This window comes from Monodon monoceros, unplaced genomic scaffold, assembly GCF_005190385.1.
Source record: "Monodon monoceros isolate NGI ecotype Baffin Bay Population unplaced genomic scaffold, NGI_Narwhal_1 Super_Scaffold_22, whole genome shotgun sequence".
NCBI classification, from domain to species: domain Eukaryota; kingdom Metazoa; phylum Chordata; class Mammalia; order Artiodactyla; family Monodontidae; genus Monodon; species Monodon monoceros.
The window spans coordinates 28,154,450-28,170,147 of NW_021703779.1; the positions used below are offsets into that span (position 1 = coordinate 28,154,450).

Below are 15,698 nucleotides of genomic sequence, written 5' to 3' on the forward strand. Positions count from 1 at the left end.
TGCCCGTTAAATGCATAACACTTTGATGTTCTGGACACAAATGTTGGAAGGGGCTTGGGCTCCTGAATGACTTCATTAAGTGCTGCTTACTTTGGAATACACCAGAATAAAAAGTGAACTTAGACTGTGGTAAACTACCAAGATTTGAGAGCTTACCTGTTACAGTGGCCACTGCCACCTAACTAACACATTAGCATATATCCAAATACACTGTTTAATCAACAATAATTAAAATTTCAAAATCAAGAAGAGTCTAGTTTAATTAATACTCACTACAACTGAAAGGGGAAATGTCTCCAGGAAGTCAATCAAAACATCCGTAATTGCCGACTGAAACTGTCTTTAGTCCTAGCAGTCCTGGTGATTCAGGTCATTAACAAAAACATCAAAGCAAGGTGGGAAGTGGTAAACATTCTGAAAGGAACACACACTTCTAAGCCAGAAAGAGACATCTGCAAATTCTAAGCTCTGTTCTTTGATTATTTTTTAAGCTTGAACAATTTAACCATTCTCAGAAACTGTTTCCTCATCTATAAAATGGGGATTATGAAATTTAGCTGACAGGATTTTGTAAAGGGTTTACACACACACGCACAAGTACACACACCACACACAACATGTACTGCCTGATACCTGGGAGGTACTCAATAAAATAAGAGCTATTATCACTATGTACCTAATAAATGTTAAGTATGACTAATAATATTTTCCAAATATTAACCTTCGATTCTGGTCACTCTTTCCCCTCCCCCAACATACTGGCAGCCAGACATTCTGCTTCTACTTCCTTAGGGAAGTGTTGACACAACAGAATGTATATTATGAAGACACAGACTCTTGGTTTTTAAGTTTCAAAAGCCTAGGCCTGGTATAAGACAAAAGCTTTGGAAGGAAAAAAGGATGATTAAACGAAGGTTTTCCCTACTCTTGCACTAGAAAAGATTCCTCTGGATGTGGGAGGGGAAACGAGCGGGCATTGCAGGGGAAGCAAGAAAATTTAATATTGATATGTATCCGTGGAGGGAAAGGAGGTGGAAGGAAGGGAGGAAACCCAGGGAAATCCAAGAGAATCTGATAGCAGAGGTGACCTGGGCCTTATTTCTGAGGAGAGCCTCTGAGGAAAACAGGACGGAAAGCAGTTTCCCTTAACCTTCCCTCTATCCCTCACCCTTCCCTCTATCCCTCTTCCTGACCTCATGCACAATCACTCTGAATCATCCCGTATAAAGAAGAGTAGGTGCAATGTCTAGGCACATGGGCCTTAAACAGCCTCTCAAAGTTCCCACCCACCCCAGTATGGCATGAGGAATGGTACAGCGATCTCTGATATTACACAATGAGGGCATCCAAGCAGCAGAGAGACGTCTAGATCTGGAAGTGCCACTGCAGACAGGAAACAAAGATGGTCCAGGAAGCAACTCCCTGCTTGAACCAACAACCAAGGATATGAGCAAAGAGAATGGCATCTCCATGGATGCCAGCCCAGATAAATGACAAGTGAGGAGCAAATGTTCTGCCACAGCCATGCTTACCACAGCAGCCCCCGCCATGCTTTGCGACTACATAAGTCTGGATTGATGAAAATTATATTTTCTCTATTCCAGAGAATTACATTCAGTTATTGAAAGATAACATTATGGACTGAAAACTTAGTTACAATAGTTTTTTTTTTTCGTAATTTGAGCTTTTTAATTACTGCAAAATATTGGAGATTTTTTTAAACATCTTTATTGGAGTATAATTGCTTTACAATGGTGTGTTAGTTTCTGCTTTATAACAAAGTGAATCAGTTATACACACATATATGTCCCCATATCTCTTCCCTCCTGCATCTCCCTCCCTCCCACCCTCCCTATCCCACCCCCTAGGTGGTCACAAAGCACCGAGCTGATCTCCCTGTGCTCTGCGGCTGCTTCCCACCAGCTATCTATTTTACGTTTGGTAGTGTATATATGTCCATGCCACTCTCTCGCTTTGTCACAGCTTGGCTCCCCATATCCTCAAGCCCATTCTCTAGTAGGTCTGTGTCTTTATTCCCGTCTTACCCCTACAATAGTAATATACAACTGTTGAGACTATTTTTATAAAGGTGATGGAGGTTTATGAACTTAAGTCATTATAGAAACTTTTCGTACATGTTTCCTTAAGTTTCACGTGCCCGTTGCGAAAAGACTTACTTCGATCAGTAATGACTGTCCTAGCCTCTTGATTGCTGGTCTTGTTTTTCAAATTCTGGGCAGCAGTAATGAGTTCTTCCAACTGGGGGCGCCTCTGTTCCAAATCCTGCAGTGTTGCCTGAAGGAACAGATATAACAATATTGAGGTTCTCCAGCACTGTGCATTCCTTTAATGGAATACAAAGAAAAGTGTAATTTTCAAACCAACCAAAGCACTTTTAGAAATAAAAAAAGATGTTACTAGATATAAATCTCTAATGTATAAGGCTTTACAGAGAACAATTTAACAAGAAGTGTGCTTCATTTTTAGATACCAAAACTATTTCAAGTGAAAATCTTGATTATGGATTTGCTTTACTATTTAAGAGATTAGACGGAGTCATTTCAGAGTACCTGGGTTTACTTAAACCAACATATGAGTGCCATGAGTAAAAAAAAAAGTAATTTTGAATTATGACAATGTATTTAAGAGAAGACAGCTATTTATACTTGTAATCTCATTCTGTGCGGTGTCAAAATTAAGGTGTATATTTTAGAAACAGAAAAAGCAGAGAAGTGATTTAAGAGCTATAACTTACTTAACTTCTTCGTACCTGAAACTCCTCACCTATAAAATGAGGTGATGTAGATGAGCTAAGTTAGTCTTTCCCCAAAATCGACTCCAGTAAGAATCACCTGATTCCTTTGCCTCACTTCTGAGTGAATGAATTAGATGGCAGGAGGAGGGCTGGAAATCTGCATTTTTAACAAATTCTCTGCTTAATTTTTACGATCAGGCAAGTTTGGAAAGCATCAGGCTAGAAGTTAATATTTGTATTCTGTACTACAGCTGACTTTAATACTGCTATAATAAAAGAACCAAAGACAATGAAGCCAACAAATATATATATGTTGGGCTGCACCCGGCAGGCCTACAAAGCCTGCGCTTGCCCAGCTTCAAGACTGAAGGAGGAGCCTGGAGTCAGCAACAGAGACATCAGTGGTTTAATGGATGGGGGAGCTGACCTGTCTGAAGGAAGGTCTTGGAGGCAACACCCCAGCGTGCGTAGCAGAGGGCAGGCAGGACATGGCGGCAGTCTTCACTCCCAGTGGGAGTGGGCCAGTTAGAGGGGAATTGACATCAGGTGGGCTCATTAGTTACCAGGGAAACCAGCAGAGGGGCACGCCCCTCACCGCCCCTTTGATGAAAACAATCACCAGCTGGGGCCTGGGGCAAGCATGCAGGAAGGTCGGTCGTGTGGATAAGATACAGGCGAAACAGGCACTGGTCGGGCAGGGGATGTACAGAGAGCAAGAGAACAGCCATCTTGAGTGGTCTGACCATAAAATATATATTTAATTATAGGTAGCAACGTCCTCCTTCCCTCAAGTGTCCATCTGTTGACTCTGTCATCTACTCTCTCTACACTAAGGGCACAAATCCCAGTGATATTTACAAAGAAGTTTCGGGAAAAGTAAGGTATCTCCCTTGTTCTTGTACTAAAACCGAATACATTTTATTGGTTGTTATTAGTTTAAAACCAGTATGTGACAGATGTTTTACACGTTTTCTCATTTTTCGTCTCCTAATAACCACACTAATAACTAAGCCAGAAGTCTTTATGGTTTTAAATCTTATGCTCTTTCTACTACCACATGAGGCCAATGAAAGTGAAGAGGTGAAATGTGGTAGATGGTAATGTTTATGAACATCAGTTATCTACTACGCCCTTTGACTGGTGCTGATTTTCTAAACACTTTTGTATTTAGAAAGGCCAAATTTTGATCATTCTGTAGTGTTTTTTTGTGAAGAGGTAGGGAGATAGGCCTCGTGATTTGAGCTCAATTGCTTTTAGTAGTGTTAAAATAATGGGAAGAACTTATCCAAACATCACACATCTATTTTGAGCGTTTTCCCCTCTCTACCGAAAAATTGGAGGGGTTAACTTTTAACAGATTTTCCACATTTGTAAGCTGTGATTGCTCAGAAGAAAAATCCAATTTTCAGGTTCCTAACTTTTATGGTTTCTTTACACAAAAGTGTGTTTGAAATATGGAACAAGTTGCCAAAGACAGCTATTGATGTGAGTGGCGTAAGTCAGCTGGAGAGTGCTGAATAAATTCTAAAGTAGGAGCCATATAGTAGCAGACAGATTTTACGAAATCAGATGTCTTCCAGGATTAGAATGTTACACTCTGGTCACCTGTGACACGGCGAGCTCAGAAGGTACTTTGGAATTCCTGACTCTTAAATGTTTAATACATTCAATAATAGATTTTTAAAAAACAGACTTACCCAGAAACCATAAGGTCAAGTCTTCCCCTCTGTATACACATAGCTAGCCAAGTACACAAATTCATTCATTTACTCACTCACCTTTTTCATTTTATAAATATCAAGTGTAGGCACTGTTTTAGGTGTTATGGATATAGCAGTGAATGAATACATTAAGTTTGTTTTATGCAATTTAAGTAAAATTTTGTGTTTTTTGATACTTGGAAATTTTTACATAGCAAAGATTATCTTTCTCATCATTTTTTCTTTGATTTAATATTAATCCACCCTCAAACAACCAGGCCATTCTTTGCTTCTAAATTCTGGGTACATAACCCAGTGATGGCTATACTTTTCCCATTCTTTTAGGATTATAAAGTTCGTTTAAGAAGTATGTTGTAGAAGTAACTTGATCAACTTTAACCTGAACCTTAACCAGGCTCTAAATTAAACCTGGCCACAATGAACAGCTTTTACTGCTGAAATGAGCAAGCATGTCAATTTAGACTTAAAACCAGCCATTTACCTCTCTAACGAACAAAATAGGTCTCAGGGTACTGTGAGACCTGTTCTCTAGTTGGGCAATTCTCTAATTCTGCTGACAGACACATGCTTTATCAGCACCTGAGAAGATTATTAATGACATCCTTGGAAGCAGCCTCCTTAAAAATCTAAGGAGATTCACAACTGCAATAAAACTATGCCTTTCTAAGATTTCAAACAAAACTGTAACTTTATCCCACTTTTTGGTCAACACATACAAACGTCCATTGCAAAAAAGGAAATGTACAATAATAATTATTATGTGTGTATGTATATATGTGGAATTTATGAGATGCTAATATGCTAATTAAATAGTGGTTTCTCAGTAGACCAGAATGGGAATTTTCTTCCTCCATTTTCCTTCCAGAAATAAAGGGAAGGATCTGAATATGGCATTCATTTAATATCTTTTTAAGATATTATACAAACAGTGACTGAAATACCTTCTTGCTAAAAAACAGGACACATGCACGCAATGAGAGGAACAATTATTTTTTCTTTTCATTTGGTTTTCTTTTGAGTGTACTCTATTTATTTGCTATTACAATTTCTTTAATTTTATAATCCCATAACTTCTCAAATACAATGACCTTCATCTCTATTCCACTGAGCCACCCACAGATGAGAGAACACCTTATATCTAATTATTACTCAAACTACCCACTTCCCAAATATCCATCTACAAAATTCTGTTCTCTGCCCCCAATCTGGTGCTCATACCAGATGCTACTCTCTCAGAAACACTGTTTCTACTCTAATCTTCAGCCTCATATGACCTCCAGTTGTCTTCTATTGTTCAGTTTCTTTATTCTAGGTTTAGTGGTCTATATTTGTCATACTAAACAAGTAGAATGCTAATTATGCTTATTTTTCTGATATGAGCTCAGATACTTCTAACTTAAGTGAACAAAACTAGAACTATTACATGCTTAACAGTAACTAAGCATGATAATTGAGCACGTCTACAGGGATCTATCATTCTGGAAGAAACAAACATAAGGGAAGAAAGGAATCAGTGCTATTTCTAAGGAGTCATAAGCCAGCTACTGGGCTCTACTAAAAACAGCTTACCCCTTGGAGATGAGAATTCATCATGGATTCCACTAGCTGAGCAAAGATGGAGGAAAAAAAAATCTTCAAATACAAAGTGAATCAAAAGTCGTTAATCCTACCAAGTCTCCCCAGGGTTGACAGAAATGGTTATGAATAGCAATTCTGCGAAAAAGAGAGTTAAAGGATGGAGCCATGCGTACTAGAAGTAGGTTATTTTAGGCTCTTAGAAAGAATTACACTTCGTAATGCTATTTGTTAAAATGAAATACTACCTAAATAATACTCAAATAGAAAACTCTATATGTGTAGTTGAATACTTAGTATCTATATGTCTTAGACCTTAACCAGAAACTTGTTATATTTTTAGTATTTTTCTACAAAAATCAACAATCTTCACATAGTTAACTTTAGAACAAAGGCCCATGGTGATTTTCACTTGTTGCCATTTTCAGGAAATAAGCATGAATTCAACTTACATGTAATGTAAAAATGGAGACCTTACAGTCTTTTATTTACAATTTAAAAAATTAACATTAAAGACTGACAAGGTGAGACAGTTTACAGAACTACTTTATGTATGGAAGAAAATAAGCATTTAAGTCAGGTAGGTCCTAAATTGTAGCCTTTCTAGTAACTGAAAGAGATTTACCCGTGCTGATGCTAATTATCTGTCTAGCTTTCAACTGCCTCCTGGAGGGCCTTAATTCTGGCTTCTATTCTTGCATTCGGCTGCCTCTCCAAATAGACTGGCTAAACCCAAAGTTGTCTTTCTTGTCCTCCACTTCCTCACTTCTCATTTACATTTTAAACTGGCCTGGATATTTTCCTGCTAGGCATAACTTTTCTACTTCTCTGAATGTTCTACCAGCATCTCGGTTGGCAACTTCTTCACAAGCGCCTTCTAACTGTGGTTATCCTTTTGTCCTTCATTCACTCAAGAAATACTTTTTAAAAAAGCATTTTACTTTTATATAATCTAGAAGTTACAGAAAGTTTGTAAGAATGGTCAAAGAACTCACACATACCCTTCACCCAGATTCACCAATTGTTAATAGTTTGCCACATTTTCTCATTTATCATTACATATACACATAATATCTGTATATGTAATATTATATATATTCTCTTCTGAACCATTTGCGAATAATCTGCAGATAGCATGCCCTTTACTCCTAGATATTTCAGTGTTTATTTTCTGGAAACAAATGCACTCTCTTACACAACCTCAGCTCAATTTCTAGTTCAGGAAATTTAACATGGCTTTAGTACGATAATCTAATCTACATTCTTTATTCATAGTATAAAAAGTACTCCTTTAATTGCCTTTCATTTACTGGTCCAGCCTCATGCATTGCATTGAGTTGTCCTATCTCTTTAGTCACCTTTAATCTGAAATAGTTCTTTGCCTTTCTTTGAACTTCATATCGCTGATTATTTTGAAGAATACAAGCCAGGTATTTTGTAGAATGTACCCCAATTTGGGTTTCAGCAAATACTTTTATATATTTATGTTATGTCAGTCATTGAGCTAGTCATAGGAGATACAGCAGAGAAGGAGGAAAAATTGTTATTCTCAAGTGAAAAATGAACTAGTAGTGAGGAGAGGCAGTAAATAAGCAATTATAATAAACTGAGGTGAGTATTACAATAGGGGTAGCACAGGGAGTTATCAAAGCATACAGCAGAGATATCTAACCAAATTTAGGGTGTCAAGGAGAGTCTTCTGAAAGAAGTGGAGCTGGTTCTCAGGTCTTCTTTATCTAAACTACACAATTTTCTTGTGTGCCTAACCTCCATTTTTTAAAGTTTTTTTCAGCTTTATTTGGGTAGATTTGACAAATAGAAATTGTATATAAAAGTATACAACTTGTTTTGATATATGTATACATTGTGAAATGATCACCACAATCAAACCAGTTAACATATCCATCATCTCACAGTTACCCTGTGTGTGTGTGTGTGTGTGTGTGTGTGTGTGTGTGTGTGAGATGAGGACACTTAAGATCTACGCTCTTAGCAAATTTCAAGTGTACACTCTTAGTAACTATAGTTACCATGCTTTACATTAGACATCTAGAACTTATTCATCTTATAAGTGGAAGTTTGTAGCCTATGACCACCATCATCCCATTTCCCTTATCCCACAGCTCTTGACAACCATCATTCTACTCTGTTTCTCAGAGTTCAACTGTTTTTAGATTCCACATATAAATAAGATTTTACAGTATTTGTCTTTCTGTGTCTGGCTTATTTCACTTAGTATAATGTCTTCCAAGTTCATCCATGTTGTCAAAAATGGCAGGATTTCCCCCTTCTTAAGGCTTAATAATATCCAATGTATATATACCTATACCACAATTTCTTTATCCATTCATCCACTGATGGACATTTAAGTTGTTTACATATCTTGGCTACTGTGAATAATGCTGCAGTGAATATGGGAGTGCAGATATCTCTTTGGGATCCCGACTCCATTTCCTTTAGATATAAACCCAGAAGTGAGACTGCTGGATCATATGGTATTTCTATTTTTAATCTTCTGAGGAACCTCGTTACCAACAGTGTACGAGGGTTCCCTTTTCTCCATACCCTCACCAACAGTTGTAATCTCTTGTCTTTTTGATAATAGCCATTCTAACAGGTGTGAGGTAATTTTCATTACCTCACACCTGGTAGATTTGCATTTCCCTGATGATGAGTGATGTTGAGCACCTTCTCATAGACCTGTTGGCCATTTGGATGTCTTCTTTGGAAAAAATGTTTATTCAGGTCCTCTGCCCAATTTTAAATCTGATTATTATTATTTTACTCTTGAGTTGTATGAGTTTCCTTATACATTTGGGATCTTAAACCCTTATCAGATACATGGTTTGCAAATACTTCCTCTCATTCCATAGGTTGCCTTCTCATTCTGTTGATTTTTTCCTTTGCTGTGCATAAGCATTTTTAGTTTGATGCAATCCCACTAGTCTATTTTTGCTTTTGTTGCCTGTGATTTTGGTGTCATATCCAAAAAAGAATTGCCTAGGCTAATGTCAAGAAGCTTTCTTCCTGTTTTCTTCTAGTAGTTTTAGGCTTTCATGTCTTTAAGTGCCATTGCTGCTAATTCCCACTGTGGTGGCCCCGAGAAAGTGCAAGCCTTTTATGACTGAGATCTAAATGACTGAGGACTTTAGCTGCTGCATTTGGAAATCCATCACTACATTGGAGAGAAGAAGCCAAGCCTCCCACAGACTGCTCCCCACCAATGACTGAATGTGATGGAGATACTAAAGCAGAGTCTTTCTTGGGAGAGCTGGGGCTCCTCTGGCTGACTGCAGCTCCATGTCTCCCCGACAGCTTTGCTGAACCTTCCTCAGACTGTACACTGGGGTACTTCTACCCAATTTTCTCTCCCTTTCTCCTTCATTTCGTGTCAGACTTGCATTTTGGTCTAATGGCTGTCCCACCTTCCCTGGCTTCCTGTCTATTTCCTTTCACACTGATATTTTCTCTAATAAAATAATTTGCTGTTTAATCCTCTCTTAGGACATTTAAACTTAGGCCCCAACTAACACACCCACTTTAGCCCTTCTAATCCCTAAACCTCTCATCAGTTCTTCAGATCCACATAATATGGTGACTCCATGATATTACCACCTGGATGTATAGTTCACAATTTCTGGACATTATTAATATAACTCTTAAGATTCAAGTCAATTAGTATTTTTAAATTAGCTGTATTAAAAACCACTGCTACTTTTTTTTTTAAAGGGCATGACCATTATTTTCAACGAGCCTAGACGTTAACTGAAGGAAAACAAGATTATTTATGTGTGTTACATGGTGATGGGGATGGTTCCGTTCTACGCCTGTAGCTCAAGAACACTGGGATATCAAAGCAAGACACCAGGAATCCTCAAAGACATGACAAAAGGAACTTTGAGGCACGTTTTCTGACTACGGAAGATAGCAAAGCTAAGACAAAAAAAAAGTAAAGTCTTTCTGAGTCAGAATTGCCCTGGGTAGGCAGAGACCTCAAGCAGGGCCAGCTTCACAGGCATGCAACTTAAAAGTAGCTGCACTGGGCTCTGCAAATAGAAGGGCCCCTTACTTGGTTTCCACTGCTGTTGCTCTCCTGAAATTCTTTATTATTTTTTAACAAGGGGCCCTGCATTTTCATTTCTCATTGGGGCTCACAAATTATGTAGCCAATCCTGACCTTAACCCTGAAGTGAGCAGAGAATAATAGTTGTGTATCTTGCCTGAAGTGATGGCCAAGAACACACTTAAATGCAAATTATGTCAATCAAATGCCTCTTGCTTAGTTCCTGAGAATTTGTTCTAAATTTCTGTAAGGAGCAATCATGAGGCTAAAAAATACATATTTGAGAAAAAAAATATCTTTTGGTCAGGAAAAGCAGAACAGGACACTTGGCAGTCCTCTGAGATGGGGCCCTTTTACTACCAATGGTTATTGGGGAAGCAAAGTCACTGTGATTGTAGGAGAAGTGAGACAGGGGACTTGACCTATCCCAAAAGTGGTGAATCATCTGAGAAAATAATCTGGGACCAAAAGGGGAACCTGTGGTTCCGGCAACAATAATGGCCACTGGGATCTCAAATTCCATTTCACGTTTTAGCTAAGTATTAGTTTTACCTAAGGCTAGGGTGGCCTTGGGAAATACACCTGGGAAACAGCTAATCCCACAGTTACTAACCTGCAAATGCCAAGCACTCGGCTAATACACATAGAAAGATAAAACTTGGCCTCTTTTCTCAAGGAACTCATAATCTAGCAAAAACTAAAGACTCATAAAGAACTAATACAGTGGGAAATAATATTAACAACAACAATACTTGCTATTGAGCACTTACGGTGCACCAGGAGAATCTACCACAGATTAGTGGTTACGGGAATGGATTCTGGAGTAAGGCTGCCTGGGTTTGAATCCTGGCTGCCATCTACTTGGTTTCTTATTTTCAGCAAGTTACTTAACTACTCTCTTATTTCTACCACTAAAATGAAAATAATAAGAGTGCCTACCTCTTAAGTTATGAGAATTACTCGGGTTAATATTTATAAAATGCTTGGAACATTTCTTGTATGCATAATAAGAACAAAGTTCTAAAGACAAATTTAATTAATTTCATCTTCATCATACTCTAAGAGGTAGGTACTATTTGCTTCTTTTATTATCCCTAGTTTACACATAAGGAAAATGAAAGTAAAGGAAGCAATTTGTCCAGGATCACAGGTTAATAAGTGGTAGAACTTCGAATACAAGCAATTTGGCCCCAGGGGTCACACACTTAAAAGCTATGATATTAGGATATAGTTACAAAGTACCTATGCTATAGTATAGCTATCATATAGTATGATATAATTATTATACAGGTGTGATTAAATGGGACAAGAGCATTGAAACGGGATCATTCAAGGGGAAATTACCTATTCAGCTGATTAACTACTGAATCAGTCAGGGTTCCTGCAATAAGCAAATGGCTCATATACACTACTCTATATAAAACGCATAACTAATAAGGACCTACTATATAGCACAGGGAACTCTACTCAATACTCTGTAATGGCCTATATGGGAAAAGAATCTAAAAAAAGAGTGGATATATGTATATGTATAACTGATTCACTTTGCTGTACACCTGAAACTAACACACTTTGTAAATCAACTATAGTCCAATAAAATTTTTTTTAAAAAATGGGATGGGAAGCCTTTCCTCCTCAAGGCCTGAAAGGCAAACTACAGGGTACCTTTAAAGAATCTGAGAAGTAGCTACAGCGAGAGGACCTCGATAGGAGCTGTGGCTCTCAGTAAAGGAACCTAGTCATCCCCTGACTCACTCTCCTGTCACCCTCTGCTCTGCTGGTGCCTCCCGTTAGGAGGATGCAACTAATGGGTCAGCAAGCCCACTGCTGCTGTCCATGTTATTCGTCCTCCCAGGGTAGAACAGGAAGTTAGAAAGTGGATCTGAGAAACTGTGAAGCAAAAGTACCAAAGTGAATGGTAAAGATAAAAACAACCACTAAAAGGAATCAGTGAGGGGAGTAAACATATATGAGAATTCTCAGGAAAGACTTCGTAGCAGAGATGGTGCTGCACTTGAACCTTGGAAGATTTGGCTAGGTCATGGAGTGGGGGGCATTATTCGGGAATAGAAAGCAGGAGCAAAGGCGTGGAAATGAAACAAAGCCTCAGCTGGGCTGGCTGGTGTCTAGGATTCCTTGGAAATAATGGGAGATAGGCTTAGATAGGTATAGTGGAAGTCATTTACGGTTGGCTTTTTAAAAATCAGTTTGGATTTTATCATGAGGAAATGGGAAACAATGAAGACTAGAAAAACTGAAGCTATGGGAGCCAAGATTTTTGTAATCCTTTGGACACCTTATTCTTTCTGGCTGGAATACCTTCCTCGGTTCTTAGTCCTCTCCTGGGAATACAGTCAGCAGAAAACCATAAATAAAAGTGTTGACTGACCAACTGACAGGACACAATAAGGGGAAACAGTGATACAAGAAAGAAAATTACAAGATAAATTCCACAGTGGAAGGGTGTGGGAATTACTAGAACACACATCCTTGTTTTGAGCAGTGTTTATCAGTATTATAAATATTACTGACCATTTGGCCAACTTTAAAAACAGAAAAAGTGATAGATACCTAAGAAATGTGCCTCAGCCTCCCAAATTTGAGGCCTTTCTTATAATGGTCTAATACAAACTAATCTGCTATTAGTATGCTATTTTTTAAAATAAATTCTTTTCTTTTGTTGAAAAAGAGATTATGATGATCATTTCAACTTATTCTGTCACAGAAAACTTAAAGGATTGATTTACTTGTCATCTCATAAAACCCTTAACATGCAAAAAAATGAAAACTCCTTTCAGTTATACAAGCCAGTAAGTAAATGTGGTCTAAATTGGGGATCTTGAAATACAATCTGAAAGTCAAGAAGAATTTCAGGCTACAATTCGTTGATAATGATTTGCAAATACAGTTCTAAGCTGACAGAAAGGGTGCTGACATTTTTTAGCCATTCAACATTAGGTCTATTGGTTATTCTCCATTGTTCACATGTCTTGAAACCCTATTGTTCTGTAAATTTAGCATATCGACAGAGGATAATCGGGGCGCTTTTAAGACAAGTTTTTGTCACATGTATCACATTTGTGGCCTTCTGATATTTTGACCCAATAAAATAAGTGATATAATTTCTTTTTTACCCCTACATATATTTTAGAAGAAACGGAAAACCGAAATCATTTTACAATATACATATTTTGGAATTATTCCTGCTCAAACTTTTCATTATTCATTTCTTGTTCTAGCTTGAAAAACACCATTTTTGAATCATTTTGACTTCAACTGGTCAGGATAAATTTTCTTTTATCTAATCAGAGTACCCTATACAGCAAATTGAATTATAAGTGAACCAAATTAATAAAATGGAGGATAAATTACATAACATGAATAGTGAAATGTAACTAACTGACGGCATTATTTCTAATATTTTGCCTTGTACAGAGCTTCCTGATTTTGCGTCCAAAGCCTGTATAAACCCCAGATAAAGGAGGCCAGAGCTGACAGATAATTGAGCACCGGTCAATCAAACGGGCAGGAAATATTTATTGACAGTATTCTATGCACAATACATCACAGTAGGGCATGTATCTTGTGGGTGACAGAGGATGGCATAAAAGAGCATCCCCAGTGAATTCAATGAACTTGCAATGCAATTAGGGAGATGCCCTTCAGGCCTATGCATGCGTGCTCACACATGCAGTTAGCCAATAATAGAAGATACTATGTAAATGACAAACGCAATAGTGCACAGACTGCAGACTCTAAGCTAATAAGATTCTGAAGAATGGTATTTTAAGATGAGCACGCTCAGGGAAAATGCCACAGAGGACCTGGAGTTATAGGAACCTGGCCTATAACTTGGAGGATGAACAGGATCGATAGGTAACGACCTAGTGATAAGAGAGAGGGGGATTCCAGGACAAGGACTGAGCTCAAGCCAATGTATGGAGGCCTGAATACACTAGGGTGATTGGGCCAAAGTGGGGAGAGCAACTCTGTAGTGAGTAGAGAATTATGATGACTGTGATCAAGTTGGGAAGGGAGGCTGGGGCTCTGAATACCAGATGAATGAGTAAGGACATTATGTTGAAGGCAATGGGGAATCTTTGGAGGTCTTAGAACAGAGGAGTGCCAAAATAAAAGTGGCATTTTAGAAATATTAATCTTGTACCACTGCATCCAAAGTCCTTTTGAAGAGAAGACTGAAAAACTCAATCACAGCAATCTAAGAAAAATCTCATCTATCTCCTCTTTGACTAAATTTCCTGTTATGAAAACATGCAAAACATTTCCAATTTAGCTTCAGGCATCCTTTTATTCCAGGAGAAAATAACTCCATTGCATATAAATAAATTCAACTCTGCTCTTGTAAAGAACTATCCCAGAGAATTATTAAGCAGATTTTCTATCTCATTTGTAATATTACATTAAATAGGATGGGGGTAGAGAGGGACTGTAGTTTCAGTTTAGAAACAAGTAAACATTCAGAATATGCTGTTAAAATTTTAAATTCTTGCTCCAAAGAATAAACAGAGACTCTCAGAATATGAGAATTGGGATTTCTCCAGAAATATAACTTCAAAGATTACTATCAGTGGTAAGAAGAATTATCAATATAATATTATGATGTCACATTTTGTGAACCTAACCTTTCAGTATCCTTTTTTTAGTCTATTACTGCATTAGACATATGATACTTTCTTTGGGAAATGAGTCTTCAGACAAGACTCTCGTCTCTAGGAAAGGAGCCTGACTGTTCTTTAACAAGTACTGTACTAATCCCCTCAAAAATAAAAAGTCAAAGCAAACAAAAGGTTGTGCTAAAAATTATTCAGCCTCTTCATGTCTTCAAAACATTTTAGAGATGCCACTTATTTAAGTACTGATACAAGAATCTTAGTTTTTGTTGCCAACTGCAGCCACCAATAAACTGAGGCAAAGCAAGAGGTGTTGGTGTCCTGTGATAGTGCCTGCACATGGCAAGTGAAGTGGAGAAACGAGCAATTATCTAGAGGTGATTAAATTCAGGTACACAGTCGACTGGCATCGTTCAAGCACCCAAATGATTTTTCCCATCTTCAAATGGTAGACATTAAGATTTGAATTATCAAAATAATTGGCACAGCTGTTCAATTCATGTTGCATATATAGGGAGAGAATCAGGCTCAGTTTATTTGTCTGTAAAATAAGGATAATTACATTTATATCAATCAGTCTTGGGGCGATCAAAACTATAAATATATTTCTAAGAATTCAAATACCTTAGGTACAAATTAGTCAAATATGGCTAGTCCAGGTTTCTTTATAGGAACAGTAATTGGGAAATGTGTTATGTAGAATATATGTAATCCACCAGGTTTCAACCTTCTGACTTCACTATGTTTTGAGTGTTACGAAGTGAAGACGACACATGGATAGTGAAAAATAATGTGCTTGTGCTAAGGAATGCTCTCTTAATGGTTTGCAAACCTCTCTGAGTTTTATAAGCAAGTGTAAAATGTGTATGTGTGTGTGTGTGTGTGTGTGTGTGTGTGTGAGAGAGAGAGAGAGAGAGAGAGAGAGAGAGAGAGAGAGAGAGAGAGAGAGAGAG

At 37.8% G+C, this 15,698-nt stretch overlaps 1 protein-coding gene across 1 annotated transcript in view; it reads right to left on the reverse strand.

Annotated features, from left to right (window-relative positions):
- Positions 1–15,698, reverse strand: part of DMD (dystrophin) — a 2,107,962-nt gene that overhangs the window by 639,970 nt on the left and 1,452,294 nt on the right. The window contains exon 52 of the mRNA XM_029240038.1: positions 2,178–2,295. Within this exon, the coding sequence (XP_029095871.1) occupies positions 2,178–2,295 (118 nt within the window). The remainder of the gene's footprint in view (positions 1–2,177; positions 2,296–15,698) is intronic.